Raw genomic sequence first — 15926 nt, 5'->3', positions numbered from 1 at the left:
AAGGCTATTGGTTTGGAAGGCCTACAGCAGACGGGTGGTGGTGGCTCTCGTTTCTGTTTACACGTGCCATGATTAGCCATGGACATTTTTGTATTTCCACAGATTTGGGACTTGGCCGACCCAGAAGGTAAAGGGTTCTTGGACAAACAGGTATATACCCGAACACTCAGAGCAAGGGGAGGGACTGGGCCAGTGCTCCCTAGGCTGGGTGACCTCCGAACTTCCTTCCGTGGACATTTCTGCACTGTCAAGGATTGTTAGACCAAAGCACAGCTAGCAAAGTTAAAGTGGGAAGTTTTCCCTCTGAAAGGAAGGTCTTCTAAGGCTGGGCTCAGTGGCAGAGCACTTGCATAGCATGTGTGAGGCCCTGGGTTCGATCCTCAGCACCACATAAAAATAAATAAAAATAGAGGCATTGTGTCCATCTACAACTGCAAAAAAAAAAAAAAAAAACCTGAAAAAAAGAAAGGAAGGTCTTCTAAATACTTGGTGCCATCTCTCTTGATCAGAATATCTTTTAATGTTTTGTGACCTTATCAGTGATTAAAATATTTTTAAGACTCTTGGGGCTGGGATTGTGGCTCAGTGGCAAAGCACTTGCCTAGCATGTATGAGGCACTGGGTTCTATCCTCAGCACCATATATAAGTAAATAAAGAATAAAGGTATATCACAACTAAAAAATATTAAAAAAAAAAGACTTTTTATTGGGCTGGAGTTGTGATTCAGTGGTAGAGTGCTAGAAGGCACTGGGTTTGATCCTTAGCACCACATAAAAAAATAAAATAAAGATGTTGTGTCCACCTAAAATAAATTTTTTTTTTTTTAAAAAAGACTTTTTATTTTGAAATAACTTTAGATTTTTGTAAAAGTTACAAAAACAGTTTGGAGGTTTCCTGTGTATCTTTCACAGCTCTGCCCCAGGGATGGCGTCTGTATAACCATGGCATGGCAGTGAAAGCCAGGCATCTGAAGCTCGTCAGTGGAGTTCCTCAGCGGTCTTGCTTTGGTCGTGGTTTGTAGTTCTGAGAAGTCTTATCTCACACACAGATTTGTGTAACCACCACCACCACCACCACCACCCCACATCAGGATACAGGACAGTTCTGGCACCCAAAGACTTCCTAGTACTGTCCCCTTGGCCGTCACACTGTAACCTCTGGAAGGCACTGGGCTATTCTTCATCACAATGATTTCATCATTTTAAGAATGTTTTATAAATGGAAAAATCCTTTTTTTTTTCCTTCTTTTTGTGGTGCTGGGGATTGAACACAGACAAATGGGATTTTTCGTTACTGTACTTGAATGTAATTTGAAGTGGTTTTAGATGTAAGTTAAGTTAGTTGCCCTTTCCACAAACTGTATTTGAAGATCTATTGTTGCTGGGTTCCAGGGCCCATGCTCCAGCCCATCCAGAAGACATGTTCCACTCGACCATCACTAGACGAATACCTCTCTGCATGTTATAGGTGCTGAGAATTCTTGTGCAAAAGGAATCTGTCCCCTTCCCTAAGGCAATTCCTTTAAGTTTACTTCTGTCCTCCTTTCTCATCACCCCTCTGTGGCACTGTGCATTATATAAGGGCTTCTGGGGACATCAGCCTGAGAAAGGCAGATCTGTTGCCTCTTTGAAGACACCTTTAGAATAGTCACTGTGTTCATAGCTTTAAAACAGACCATGTTCTTAGACCAGTTGACCCATTTAAAACAAAAAACAAAAAGAAGTAGGTAATGCCCAGAAAGGCCACTAAGCCAGTGGTGTGGCTGGTTCTGGGTGAGGTGGTGAGTGGGGAGGGCTGATGACCTAGTTCAGGTCTCTGTCCCGGTGTGTGAGGCGAAGTTCACGTCGGGTCTCTGGGGATGAGTGCGAGATGCTCATTCAGTAGGGCCAAGGGGTCATGGTGAATTGTGAATATAAACTCCTAAGCAACTGGGTCTACTTCAAACTGCTCGTTTTAATATTAATATTTCTTTACTTATTTATTTTTGTGGTGCTGGGGGTGGAACTCAGGGCCTTGCACATCCTGGGCCAGCACTTTCCCCTGAGCCGTGTCCCAGCAGCACACACATATTTGATCCCTCATTTGCTGTCTTAAGCATTTTAACTGATTGCTTCATATGATAAACCAATACCTAAATGCTAGGAGCTCTTTTTATTAAAAAATAATATGTTTATTTGAAATTTCGTGGTGTTCTGGACACGTGGGTATGGGCCAGTGTTAGCATGCACATTCCATGGGGCCCCAGGTGAGTCCCTTAAGCTTTGGCACAGTGTTCATTGTGGAAGTCAAATCCCTCTTTCCCTGAAACTTGTTGGTGGAGACAGCTGTTCCCTGCCATCCCTGGCCTTGAGGTGCTGACGCCTCCCCTTTTTTGGGTTCGCAGGGTTTCTATGTTGCACTGAGACTGGTGGCCTGTGCACAGAGTGGCCATGAAGTCACCTTGAGCAATCTGAGTCTGAGCATGCCGCCGCCTAAATTCGTGAGTGTCAAAAACCTTCTCATTCATTGTGTCCAGTGCCACCTACACACGTGTGTGCACACATAGCTCCCGCTTCCTCGAACTTTCCTTTTCCTATTGAATGAAAATCACATAATATAAAATTCACTATCCAGTACCCAGTTCTGTGATATATAGAACATTCACAGTGTCATCCAGCCATCACCTTTGTCTAGTTCCAGAGTATTTCTACCATCCCAAAAGGAGACCCATTAGCACTCACTCCCTGCTCCCCTTCCCCGGGCCCCTGGCAGCCACCCTCTGGTTTCTCTCTGGATTCCCCTGCTCTGGGCATTTCTATAAATAAAGCCACACAGCATGTGGACTTTTGTGTCTGGCTTCTTTCATGCAGCACAGGTCCGTCTATGCAGGTCAGCGCTCCACTGTTTCCTGTGGCTGAATACTATTCTGTTGTGTGGATGGACCACATTTTGTTTCTTCTTCTGTCCATTGGTGGACATTTGGGTGTTGCCACCTTTTGGCTGTTGTGAATGACGCTGCTGTGAACATTTACTGACAAAGATTTGTTTGAACACCTGTTTTCACTCCTTTTGGATCTCCACCTGGAAGTGGGGCTGTGGGTCATGGGGTCATTCTGTGTCTGACTTTTTGAGTCTTCCTCTGTTTTGAAAGCTCTTTGAAATACGGATCCTTTTCAGTCCCCTCTTCCTGCTGTAGTTTAATTCTGTGCTAGCCACAAGGGAATGTTTCTGTTTGTCCTCAGCACGACACCAGCAGCCCTCTGATGGTCACGCCGCCTTCTGCAGAGGCCCCCTGGGCTGTGAGGGTAAGTGAACAGGAGCGGCTCCTTGGCTGTCCTTGGCATGGAGTTGCTCTAGCCATTCGTGGTGTTGTTCCAACCATTTAGTAGGACCAGTGTGTCACCTGTTCTGTCTTAGTTCGAGTGGCCACAGGATGTGGGTGAAATACCTTTTCAAATGAAAATCTTTTTCACTGTCATTGGGAGTTGCCTACCGGGGTAAACAGCTGAGTTTCAGAAGTGGAATTTGTAAGAGCCGTTAGTGAGGGCTGGGGATGTGGCTCAAGCGGTAGCGCGCTCGCCTGGCATGCGTGCGGCCCGGGTTCGATCCTCAGCACCACATACAAACAAAGATGTTGTGTCCACCAAAAACTAAAAAATAAATATTAAAAAATTCTCTCTCTCTCTCTCTCTCTCTCTCTCTCTCTCTAACAACAACAACAAAAAAGAGCCGTTAGTGATGGCTGGGCATGGTGGTGCGCCTGTATTCCCAGCTGCTTGGGAGGATGAGGCGGGAGGGTCTTTTGCGCCCAGGAGTTCAAGGCCAGTCTGGGCAACATACGGAGACCCCATCTCATTAAAATGAAAAAATAAGGGTCTGTAGTTACAATCCTTTATTCTTAGGTTCCATTCTGTGATTTTGCCTCTTGTGTTAGTTAATATGAATATAAGAGAAAGCTGAGACCTTGCTTGTGTCTATGACCCCAAATGCATCTGGTTTATTCTCGGCCAGTTGTCACCGTGCCACTCTTCCCTTTGAGGCTCTCATTGCTTTCTGACAGCTGCTCTCTCAGCACATAAAATATTATTTTTAAAGACAGGATGTGTACACACATAGCTCCCACTTCCTCATATCTTCTAATAAGCACAGAATTTCTCCTAAGGGACATGAGCACGGGGTGAGGACACACGCTCCCTCATGCGAGGCTTCCCCCTCCGCTTCTCCTTGAGTCTGACTTTTTTCTTTTTTCTTTTGTGGTGCTGGGGATGGAACCCAGGGTCTCACACATGCTAGGCCAGTGTCCTACCACTGAGCACCACCCCCAGTCCCAAATTTTCTCACCTTCCTCTAGCAATAAAATAAAGATAAACCTCCCCTATGCCCCAAGCATTTTAGTCCCATTTGTACATGATCAGTTTGTTCCCTTCTTGGAAAGATAATGGAACGGGTTGGGATCAGGGCAGGGACAGGGTAGGAAGAGGTTCGGGTGTCCAAGGAGTCTGAAGTGGCTTCCTCTGTAATCTAGTAAGCACTTGGCCCGCGGTGATAGCACTTCTGGTGGGCTTTCCTCTCTGGGGAGTCCAGGCTTTGAAAGTGAGCTGCTTTGACACAAGACACAGCGCCCGAGAGATCTCATTCTTTGAAACGTTGCAGCTCTGCTCCCTCATGGGTTGTGTTCAGGCCTCTGTGCAAGAGCTGGCAGCTGTAGGGTCCTGAAGGCCTGACAAAGGAGCCAGGGCGGGAGGGACCGGGAGCTGTGACCTGGTGGACTGTTGTAAAGAGTGTACATTCCATTCAAGGTGCAGTGAGCAGATGGATCTAAGGGTCAAGTATTTGTTCCCAACGTGAGCATTCCTGGGCTTCCTGAGCCCCTGAGCCAGCAAGTGTGATGGCTGAGAGAATCCAGACACTGGGGACGGGCACAGAGTGCTGGCTTTTCAAGTACAGCTGGTAGTGTGCGCCGTGTCTGTGTGTACACTTTCTTGTATTATTGATGGTGCTTTTTTTCTTTAAAAGATTTATTTTTCAGTTTATTATTTCTTGCAGTGCTGGGGATTGAACCTAGGGCCTTGTCAAGTGTTCTACCACTGAACCACATCCCCACCCCTAAAATTGTTTTTTTAATTGTATAATACAGCATAAATTTAATGTCAGATGGCATAAAACCTACATGCCTGTAAGAGTACAGCAGTGAAGATGCTTTCATGTTGCTGTGCGGCCATCGCCACTGTTCATCTCCTGTACCGTCTCATCTTCCCCAAGTGAAGCTCTACACCCATCAGACACCAGTGCCCTCTTCCATCCAGTGCCTCGTAACCAGCCCTCTGCTCTCTGTGAATTTCACTAGACTGTACCTCCAGTGAGAGGAATAAGACAGTGTTGGTCCTATGACTGGCTTCTTTAACTCAGGATCATGTCCTCAGGGTTTGCCCATGTCATATCGGCTCAGAATGTCACTGCAGGGTGTCGGTGGACACTTGTTAAGGGTGGGTTCTTGGTGGCCCTGCAGCTCCTGCATGTGGTCAGAATGAGAAGGGAGCAGGCTGCTCTTTCTTGTTCCACTTCATGGGGCCTTTATTTCCCTCAGACAGGAGACTGGAATTCAGTGTTCAGACCCTTCTTGCCAGCAGTCCCTTCTGTGCTGCCTGCATTGTAACGTTTATTTTTCTTGGGGTGCTGGGGATGGAACCCACAGCTTCCCACGTGCTAGGCAAGAAGAACCCGACCATGAAGCTGCATCCCCAGCCCAATGCTTGACTGTTAGAGAGAACTCCTGTGTTTACAGTTGAAGTTGATCATTATTTGCTCAGAAACTAAAATCTGTTTGTTTTTGTCCTTCCCTACGTGGGGGCTTCTTACAGGTGGGTAGGAGGGCTCGTCTTTTTCTCCCATGTCCAGGCGCCTTCATGTGTGCTCAGGCAGCCCCTGGGGCAGAGCAAGATCCTGGCCAGCTGCTCTGTCCTATTGACATTGCCCCTGGGCCCCAGGTTGCCAGAGAGCTGTTTCCGTTAAGGCCTGAATTCACTTTGGACCCCCGAGGGGCCCAGTGTGCACTAAGATCCTAGAGCACCGTTAGCTAAGGGCCATGGTGGGTCCATGACCATTTTCGTTCGGCCTTGGGTCAGAGTTGGATTGGGATGCACAGGCACCCTCATGGACTCTCATGGTTTCTTTCCAACTAGGTGGAGGAAAAGGCGAAGTTTGATGGCATCTTTGAAAGCCTGTTACCTATCAATGGTTTGCTGTCTGGAGACAAGGTCAAGCCAGTCCTCATGAACTCAAAGCTACCTCTTGATGTCCTGGGCAGGGTAAGTGGGCACAGGTTGGTTTTCCACATTCTTCACTGCTGCTGTCTTGGTTGTCACCATTCTCCCTCCCTTGGGTACTTGCAGCTCCTCTGTGTACCATCGGAGCTGACTGGGGATGGAGAACCTCCCACACTCGGGCTGGCTCAGGGCCCATCACAGGTGTACCTAGCTCAAGAGGAAGATGATGAAATCCTCCCATTTCATGGATGGGGAGGCAGGCTCAGAAGTGAAATTGCTGCCTACAGGGCAGGCATAGAGCTGGGCCTCTGTGCAGTGCTGCCCCCTTTCCATTGTGCTGTGTGGGCATGTTCACCATTTTTTTTTTTGTGGTGCTGGGGCTTGAACCCAGAGCCTTATACATGCGATGCAAGCACTCTACCAGCTGAGCTATATCCCCAGCCCCCATCTTTTCTATTTTTAATTACTTTTTTTTTACCTGTCAAGCTTAAGGTTAATGTACTTTCTTTCTTTTTAAATATTTTTTATAATACATGGACACAATACCTTTATTTTATTTTTATGTGGTGCTGAGGATCGAACCCAGTGCCTTACACATGCTAGGCAAGTACTATAGCTCCAGCCCAAGGTAAAGGTACTTTCAACTCGGTTGCAATTTTAGGAAAAATTTTAGACCTTCCTTTTTTTTAAAAAAAGGCTCACTTTTGGACTGGGGTTGTAGCTCAATGGTAGAGTACTTGCCTTGCACGCATGAATCCCTGGGTTTGAACCTCAGAACCACATTAAAAAAATAAAAGATATTTTTAAAAAATTTATTTAAAAAAAGGCTCCCTTTTGGTCCTATTTAATACACATTTTGGAGGGGATACTGTTTCCTATTCCAGGATGGTTTCCCTCTAACAAAATTAGAGTTGTAGCCTGTGGGTTTTCTCTGTGCACAAAACTTGGTTCTCTGGACTCAGAAAAGACCAGTGTTAGTGTTGTCGTCTCTCTGGATGGGATCTCTGCAGTAGGGTGGGGGAGGTTCAGACCCAGGGCAGAGAGGCCCATGTAGGTCCTGCTGCGCCAGCCCTCCCAGGTGTGCCTCCTCTGGGTCTCGCTCCTGACCTTCAGCAGAGCTGTGGGGAACGGCTCCCCCGAATCACCTAAAAACACATACAGTCTCCAAAGCAGGTTTGTAGGCACCATCCTGGCTTGGGTAGAACTTTTGTTGATACTTTATTTTGAAGCAGGACAGCCAGGGCAGGGGAGGATGAAGGGAGCCCTTTATCCTCACATTGGCCATGGTGTGGATGTGCAGGGCCTTGGTGTAGTGGCCTGTTCTGACGTGGTGTGTGCCTTTATCTGGCAGTCCTTGCAGAATACCCAACTATGGGATGTAATTCCCACTACTGCATCGTCCCTGCTTTGTGCCCATCCCCATGTCATCATCCCTGCTTTGTGCCTGTCCCCATGCCATCTGGGTCTGATGCAGCCATCTGTACACTCCCCCGTGTGCTCGAGTTCACCCGTGCATCTGTGTGTGCATTCTCCTGTGGAATATGTGTTCATCTCTGTGTCTGTATGTGTGCTCTGTATGCCCAGGCGTTCGAGTGACCATGCATTTGTGCATCTACGTCTGCACGCTTGCATTCCTGCACTCGCTCATTTCAGGTGTCCACATGCATCGCTTTATTTAATGAGCATTTTTCAGAGCTTGCTCTGGGCCAAACCTTGTACTGACCACTGGGAAGATAGGAATGAAATGAGAGCCAAGAAGGCCAAATAAATCCACAAAAGAAAGGTTAAATTAAAAAAAAAAAAAAAAAAAAGGATCCTAACCACTGAGGGCTTAGGACGTGCAGGCCCTGCGCTGGTGCTCTGGAAATCATTGAACACTTGCAGCTGCCCTGATATGGATGGTGGTGCCTCATTTTCCAGATAAGGAAACTGACCTTCAGGGTGATTGATAATCACCCCCAGTCACACAGCAGTAAGGTGTGAAGAGGGGATGAAGTACTGTAGTGGGCAGGGTGGGGCAGAGTGAGAAGTATGTCCCAGAGGCCTGCCCTCTCCAGTGGCCCTGCACTGTGCCTGCTGCAGCGGGGCTCCCTGAGGGGAGTGGTGGAGGGGAGGCCTGACTTGCTGAGCAGGGGGCAGGGGAGAGGTCTCTGCAAAGAGGTGCAGTAAGATATCCCCTCGGGGCATGGGGACTCAGGCAGACAAGGAGTCGAACAGTCGGGACACATGATAGCTTGGGTGAAGGCACAGAGGCCGGAGGCTGCATGACATACTGGCAAGGGATAGGGTTCTCACTGGGCAGTTCTTCCCTTATGGACATTAGGCAAGCTTTGGAGACTTTCTGGTTGTCACACCTGAGTCCAGTGCTTTTGGTCTTGTGGGGATAGAAGCCAAGGATGCTGCCCAGTAGTGCACAAGACTGTCCCTTCCTCAGAGAATGACCCAGCTGCAAAGGTCAGTAGTGCCAGTGTGGGGAATCCCTGGTCTAAGGGGAGAATTGTGGAGCCAGTGAGACCTACTCAAGTTCTGGCTGCACAACCCAGTCCCCAGAGGTCAAGACGGGGTTGGTCAGAGACGGATAGCAGCTAGGTTGAGAGAGCTGACTGTGGGAGGAGGAGCAAGGATGGGTGTTATTAGCAGGCAGGGCCAGGTGTATGTTCTGCTTAAGACTGGAGGCTCTGCCTCCATGGCACTGGAGAGACCTGTGCCAAGTGTGCAGCAGCAGAAGTGGAGAGGAGGAGTGGATTGAGAGCCCTCTGTGGACTGAAGTCCCCATGACTGAGCACAGGTGAGGGGTGTGCTGACCCATGAAGCAACATGGGTGGACCCTGGGAGTCCACTTTGCTCCAGGCCCATTGCTGCCTGGGTTAGGCATGTGTACAGGTCCTGGAGGGCTGACTTGGCCCAGAAAGGCAACACCTTAATTGTAGCCTTAGACACAGTCTGGAATCCAGGCCTGTCCACTGTCTTCAGGGGCCAAGTGGCCTGGCGCTCTCCCTAGCTTCTGTCTCACCATTTAGCCTTGAGGAGAGGAAACGAGACCCCGTGGCTACACTAATTTAGTGCCCACAGCCTACCCAGCCGTGCACTTGGTGGGAGGGGGCTGGGTTGGTGAGAGTGTGCAGGGCTTGTGTTTAGGGCTATAGAGATCAGAGACATCTTTTCCATCTAAGGTTTCTTTGTAAGTCAGTCAAAAAAAAAAAAATCAGGGCTGGGGTTGTGGCTCAGAGGTAGAGCACGCCTCTAGCGTACGTGAAGCACTGGGTTCAATCCTCAGCACCATATAAAATAAAGACATTGTGTCCACCTATAACTAAAAAATAAATATCTAAAAAAAAATCAGATTTGTATAACTTTAGCTGGCCATGGTAGCGCACACCTACAATCCCAGCCACTTGGGAGACTGAACAGGGAAGATCACAAGTTCAAGGCCACTCTCAGCAACTTAGTGAGTCCCTGTCCCAAAATAAAAAGGGCTGGGGATGTGGCTTAATGGTTAAGCACTCCTGGGTTCAATCCCCATTATCAAAAAATGAAATAGTCTAGCCTTGGACATGACTGCATCATGAGGCTTGTCAACAAAATGAACACAGTGTAGAAAGGATCTGGGAATGAGTAGTGCCTCATCCGGTGATGGCTTTTCAGAGCCACAGACTGGGTCTTGGATACATTGATGGCCTCGTCCTCACCCGTGAGCTCTGTGGATTCAGAATCTGAGTTCTGGTGGGCAGGGCTTGCTGTTACCCAGGACCTTTATCTCCATGTAACCTTCTTTGATCTGTCCCCTGCAGGTGTGGGATCTCAGTGACATCGACAAGGACGGACAGCTGGACCGAGATGAGTTTGCTGTGGTAGGCCCCTACTGTGTCCCTTTCCCACCCTGCTGAGGAAGAACATGTGCAGCTCACGTGGGGGTTTCTGGATTTGATTTTCTTTAATTAAAAAAAAAAGTGTTTATTTTGCCATAATTCCTGATAATAGAAAAGTTGCAGTAATACAGAGAAACTTCCTCGTCTTCATCCCCATTCTCCAGTGTTACTAGTTTACCATGTTTGTTTTATGTTTCTCCTCCCTCCCATGTATGTCTTATTTAGCTTGTCTAGTTTATTACTGTTTTACTGGAGGTGAAGTTGCAACATGAGCTTTGGAGAAACACATGGAACCATAGCCACTGCCACCCTCCTCCTCCTCTTCCTCCTCCTTCTCCTCCTCTTCCTCCTCCTCCTCCTCCTCCTCCTCCTCCTCCTTCTCCTCCTTTCCTCCTCCTCCTCCTTTCCTCCTCCTCCTCCTTTCCTCCTCCTTTCCTCCTCCTCCTCCTCCTCCTCCTCTTTCTCCTCTTCTTCCTCTTCCTTTTCCTCTACCTCCTTCCTTCACATCTTTGGCCTTTTTCTGTAATCATGGGATTTATTCACTTACCTCATTAAATCTCAAAAAGTAGTTCCTTGTAGTTAAGGATGATGCTTTAGTAGATAGTAATTAAGTCCTATGAAACCAAAAACGAAACAACACTGTGGATTATCTGGGAGTTCCTAAGTAGTAGAAAAACTGAAATACAATACAGGTTGAGGATTCCTTATCCCACGTGTTTGGGACCAGATGTGTTTAAATTTCTGTTTGTTTGTTTTTTCAGATTTTGGAATTTTTGCATATACATAATGAGATATCTTGGGGATGGGGTCTGGGTCCAAATGCAGATTTCATCTCTGTTTCATATGTACCTTATACATAGCCTAGAGATCATCTTATACCACATTTCTCCTATATTTTTACCATTACCTATGACATGAGGTCAGGTGTGGAGTTTTCTACTTGTGGCATCTTGTCAGTGCACAGAAAACTTCAGATTTTGGAGCATTTAGAGTTTCTGATTTTTTATTAGGAATGTGCAATCTATGTGCCCAAACATGCATCCATTGTCCTAGAGATTTTAGATATTTTTAAAATGTGGTTTTACAGTACGCATCTGAATCGAAGCATGATTATTTTTACTTTCTGTGTGTATAAAACCTTTAAAATTTCACACTTTCAGTTAAATTTGAATCATTGTCCAAGAAAATGGTAAACTTCAGCCATTCCCTTTCTAATCCCACACACCAGCAGCTCTCAGTCAGGGTTTCTCTCTAGTGTGGGAAGCTCGGTTCTTCCTTTCCACCTTGAGCATGCCCACGGGTCACCTTGAGCATACCCGCGGGTCTCTGACATGTTGTTGTTTTCACTGGCTGTCTGTTACTGTCTGGTGGTATAGGGGATCACATTAAAACTTCCTTGTCTTGGCCATGTGTCCTGCAGCTACGCCACTGTCCATCTCTGTAACTGACTTCTCCTTCCTGACTGAACTGAAGCTCTGTCCCCGTTACATGCTAACCTCCCATTCCTCCTCCCTGCAGCCCCTCACATACTTAACTATGTCTGATTAACGGTGTCCACGTCACTGAACAACCCACCCAGAGTGCATGTGGGCACCAGGTGCACACACTTCCCCGCCAGCCTCCCAGGTTCTGAGTTCCTGCTTTGGTTTTGTTTTGATTTTTTCTCATTATTTCAGTCAGCGCTGCTGTTGATCTGCCAGTGGGTCACAGAATCCTATTATTTTGTTTCCTTGTATCACCAGCTGTTTTTAACATTTTATGGTTTTTAAGTGGTCACAAATCTTGACTTCTTCATTTACGTTCTCTGCAGTGTTTTGAAGAAGGGCAGGTTGTGATATTCATTTGTGTCACATTTAAAAATAGAATTTAAAATCCTCGATCTAGACATGTTTATCTTCCCACCTGCCTGGGGCACTAGGGCTCCTGGCCTTGGCATCACACACCCTTTGGTGCCCTTTTCTGTGTCTCCTGAGTATTTGAAGTACAAGCAGTTCTCATTGTGTCTTTAGACTTCCAAATCCCTGTACTCTGGAAGTCAGGAGCCTGCAGTTGGTGGCCTGTCTGAGTGGTGAAGGGACCTGCAGTGATCCCCCTTACCTAAACTGCAGGTAGTTCTGAACTGGATATGCACCATGTTTTTTTCTATATATGAAAAAGTTCAGTTTGTAAATTAGGCACAGTAAGATTAATAACAATAAATTACAACAATATATTGTTATAAAAGTTGCATGAATATGGCCTTTTTTTTCTGGAATTTTCCATGTAATGTTTTTGGATCACAGGTAACTGAACCCTCAGAATATAAAACTACAGATAAGGGGGAACTGCTGTACATAGAGTCTGGCCTGACTGGATTCACTTTGTGCTCATTTCAGTCTTGTGCAATTGGATGTTCTGTGAACTTATGTATGGGAAGGTAACTCATCAGAAAAGGTTGACTTTTTTTTTTAAACTCTGGTCAGCTGGAAAGCATCCTCACAGACTGTCTGTTACATCCCTATAGCCCCTGGAAGGGTGGCCCTTCTCCTGTCCTCTGTAGCCTCCATCCTTCCCCATTGTCTCACTGGTTCTTGTTTGTGCCCACAGGCCATGCACCTAGTATACCGGGCCCTTGAGAAAGAGCCAGTGCCCTCTGTCTTGCCCCCGTCACTCATCCCACCGTCCAAGAGAAAGAAGACGGTGTTCCCCGGTGCCGTACCTGTCCTGCCCGCCAGCCCCCCACCCAAAGATAGCCTTCGCTCCACACCCTCCCACGGCAGCGTCAGCAGCCTGAACAGCACAGGGAGCTTGTCTCCCAAGCACAGCATCAAACAAACACAGGTATGGCTGAGCCCTCTGAGGTTGTGGTCATTCTGAGCAGAATGTACTATTTCTTGGGAGCAAGTGAAATTTATTATTAAATGTTGTTGTTACTTTGTTTGTTTCTTAGGGGGTTGCCAGGGATTGAGCTCAGGGACCATGAGCCACATCCCCAGCCCTATTTTGTATTTTATTTAGAGACAGGGTCTCACTGAGTTGCTTAGTGCCTCACTTTTGTTGAGGATGGCTTTGAACTCACGATCCTCTTGCCTCAACCTCTTGAGCAAGCTGCTGGGATTACAGGTGTGCGCCACTGTGCCCGGCTGATGAAGTTTTTTTTTTTTTTTTTTAAATACTGTAGGGATTCAGAATTAACTTTCTTATTCACTTGAACTTCAGTAGTCATCTCTTGGTATCCATGGGGGATTGGTTCCAGGCTCCCCAAAGGATGCTCAAGTTCCCTATATAATAAATATTAATATTAATACCTTTTCAGATGAGAATCTTTTTCACTGTAACTGAGAGTTGCCTGCTAGAACAAACAACTGTTTCAAAAGTGGGATTCTTTTTTGTTTGTTTGTTTTTTGTGTTTTTAGTTGTTGGTGGCCCTTTATTTTATTCATTTATGTGCATGTGGTGCTGTGAATCAAACCCAGTGCCTCACACATGCTAGGCAAGCACTCCACCATGGAGCCACAGCCCAGCTCCAGCAGTGGGATTCTTAAAAGCTGTAGGTGGAGCCAGGCATGGTGGTGCCTGTGCTCCCAGCTACTCGGGAGACTGAGGCAGGAGGATTGGGAGTTTGAGGCCTGCCTGGGCAATGGAGCAAAACCCTGTCTCAAAACAAACCACCCCAAATTAGAGGTTTCTTGTTTTGGCAAATGTAACTGCTCAGTGGGCTCTGAATAGAAGGGCACCTTTGAGATTGTCTGAAACATGCAAAAAAGAGAATGAGTTTAGTCTGGAATCATGTTTCTTTTCTAGCCTCATTTGTTCTTTCAAAGAAAAAAGTAATGACAAGCAGGTGGCCAGACACCATCCCACACAGCTACCGCATACGGCTAAGGACAGTGAGACGGGGTAGTCAGACAGCGTTTTCTCTTGCGAGTGATGAACTTGTTAAGTATTCAGCTCAGGAGGCTCATTGCCAAGGAGCTGGGAGGATGCAGCATTGTCCCCAGAGATTAATGAGGCTTCCGGAGAGAACTGAAGGGGCTCCGTCACGGGGGCTCACCAGCTCTCCTCACTGCCCCAGCTGGTGGAGGTGGAGGGACAGGACGCGGCCCCTGCTGACTGTTAACAAGCCCAGAGTCCTGATGGCCCGTTAGCTCCCCAGCCATGCCTGGGTGCAGGAAGCCACCCATGAAATTGTGCGTGAACCAAATTGTCGAGGAAGACATTAGGTAGGAAAGCCTGGCATTGGGAACTTGCAGTTGCAGCCTTGCTGGTTTGAGAAGGCCCAATGCATGTGGCCTCCTGCTTAGCTCCATCAGAGGTTCTGCATGCACCAGAGATGGCTGTGACCCATTAAGAACTAAACAGCCTACTTACCCCTACCCCATTCTGTTTTTCGTGTAGAAGCTTCTATCGAATCCTTTTGATCTGTTCCATTATAAATAAAGCAGGCGTGGGCTCCTTTCTTTGTTAGAAGCTGTACCCCTCTGGTCGGCTTAGCCCATTGCTGCTCCCACTCTGAAAACTTAATTTCTGGTCTCTTGTGTTTATTTTTTGGTACCCTTTTCTTTTATTTCTCAGCCAGCCCATTCCTCTGACGGGCACCCTTTCCCTTGCCCACACGGAACATGAGTGAGACCCCGGTGCATCCTGAGTGTCTTGAGGTTGCCACAGGGAACATGGATGATAAGCAAGTCAGTGGCCCAAGGAAGGCCCAACAGCCTTGAGAAAGCAGGGCAGGGCCCAGCCTGAGAGTGCTAGGGGCAGGGAGAAAGTGATTCTGTGGGTGAGTCAGCCGGAAGGCCACCAACGAGGTGACGGCAGAGCTGAACCTGACAGGAAGCCATCAGAGGACCAGCCTGTCCGAAGCTCTGAGTTGGGAGCACCTAGTGTGTTCTAGAAACAGGTGAAGGCAGGAGTCGGATGAGCCAGTGCAGGGCCGGGGGATCGGAGTGAGGTTGAGGGGGCCATTTAGCACTTGCGTGAAGTGTTTTCCAAGACAGCCTAGCACCTTGCATCTGCAGAATTCCTTTCAAGAGTTCTTGCTAAGTATACATTTTGTCTTCCTGGCCAGGAAGCAGGTGGAGCTGAACTCACCTGCTGGCCCAGGCAAACCAGCCTCCCTGGTCACCCCAGAGTTGTCCCCAGGTCATGGGGGCGTGCTGCCAACCCCAGCTGGGCCAATTTTACCAGTGGCCTCTGTGTGGGTAGTTGGGAGGGTACCTCTCCTCCTGCAAGGACAGGGGCAACTGGTGGAATCACAGTCAGTAAAACGGACACTTCCAGGGACCCCCCCCAATTGACATATGCCCCCCTTCTCATCCCCCGGCCCATGACTCTGTCCGGAGTACCCCAGGGGCTTCCTAGCTCTGCCCTCTGACCAGGTTGGGGCAAAACTTCTTTCATTCATCAGGGACTGTTCTCCTTTGTTTAGGTTCTGTCACTGTTGAACCAGCTTAAAATCCCTGCTTTTTCTAGGGACACACAGCTTCAAGGAGATGGCTGTCCCATGTTGTTGGGTTTGTAACCACATTGGCATCAGAGTCTTGCCACTGGTGTGCCCCAAGGCCCCAGAAGGCAGGCAACAAGTTCATTTTGTTGGTACAGCGAATACTGGGACTCTTGCCATCCCAGAGTTGTAATTTCTTAGGACCTGTGGGACATCCACTGTCAATATAGCCTGTCGGTCTCATCGTCACCTCTGGGGATCCCTGGCTTCTGAGATGAGTTTGCTCTAGCCACTTAACATTAGTCCACTTCCTGTTGTAACTGAATCCTACACACTGAGCGGTTTATAAACAGAAGAAGTTTATTTGGCACACAGAATAAAGATGGAGC

The 15926-nt window shown here is 47.6% G+C and overlaps 1 protein-coding gene across 12 annotated transcripts in view; it reads left to right on the top strand.

The window, feature by feature from the left end:
* The window catches only part of Eps15l1 (epidermal growth factor receptor pathway substrate 15 like 1), a 98868-nt gene that overhangs the window by 27048 nt on the left and 55894 nt on the right, over window positions 1-15926 (top strand). For 11 of the 12 annotated variants that reach the window (XM_013361829.4, XM_078037749.1, XM_040290322.2 and 8 more), the window contains exons 4-9: window positions 103-150; window positions 2385-2480; window positions 3223-3285; window positions 6163-6288; window positions 10038-10097; window positions 12702-12935. In XM_013361829.4, coding sequence (XP_013217283.2) covers window positions 103-150; window positions 2385-2480; window positions 3223-3285; window positions 6163-6288; window positions 10038-10097; window positions 12702-12935 — 627 coding nt within the window. The remainder of the gene's footprint in view (window positions 1-102; window positions 151-2384; window positions 2481-3222; window positions 3286-6162; window positions 6289-10037; window positions 10098-12701; window positions 12936-15926) is intronic. The other variant, XM_040290317.2, reaches the window with a different exon arrangement.

This window comes from Ictidomys tridecemlineatus, chromosome 2, assembly GCF_052094955.1.
Source record: "Ictidomys tridecemlineatus isolate mIctTri1 chromosome 2, mIctTri1.hap1, whole genome shotgun sequence".
Taxonomy (NCBI): domain Eukaryota; kingdom Metazoa; phylum Chordata; class Mammalia; order Rodentia; family Sciuridae; genus Ictidomys; species Ictidomys tridecemlineatus.
The sequence above is the reverse complement of the archived record's forward strand: the minus strand, read 5'-3'. Positions and strand labels throughout refer to the sequence as shown.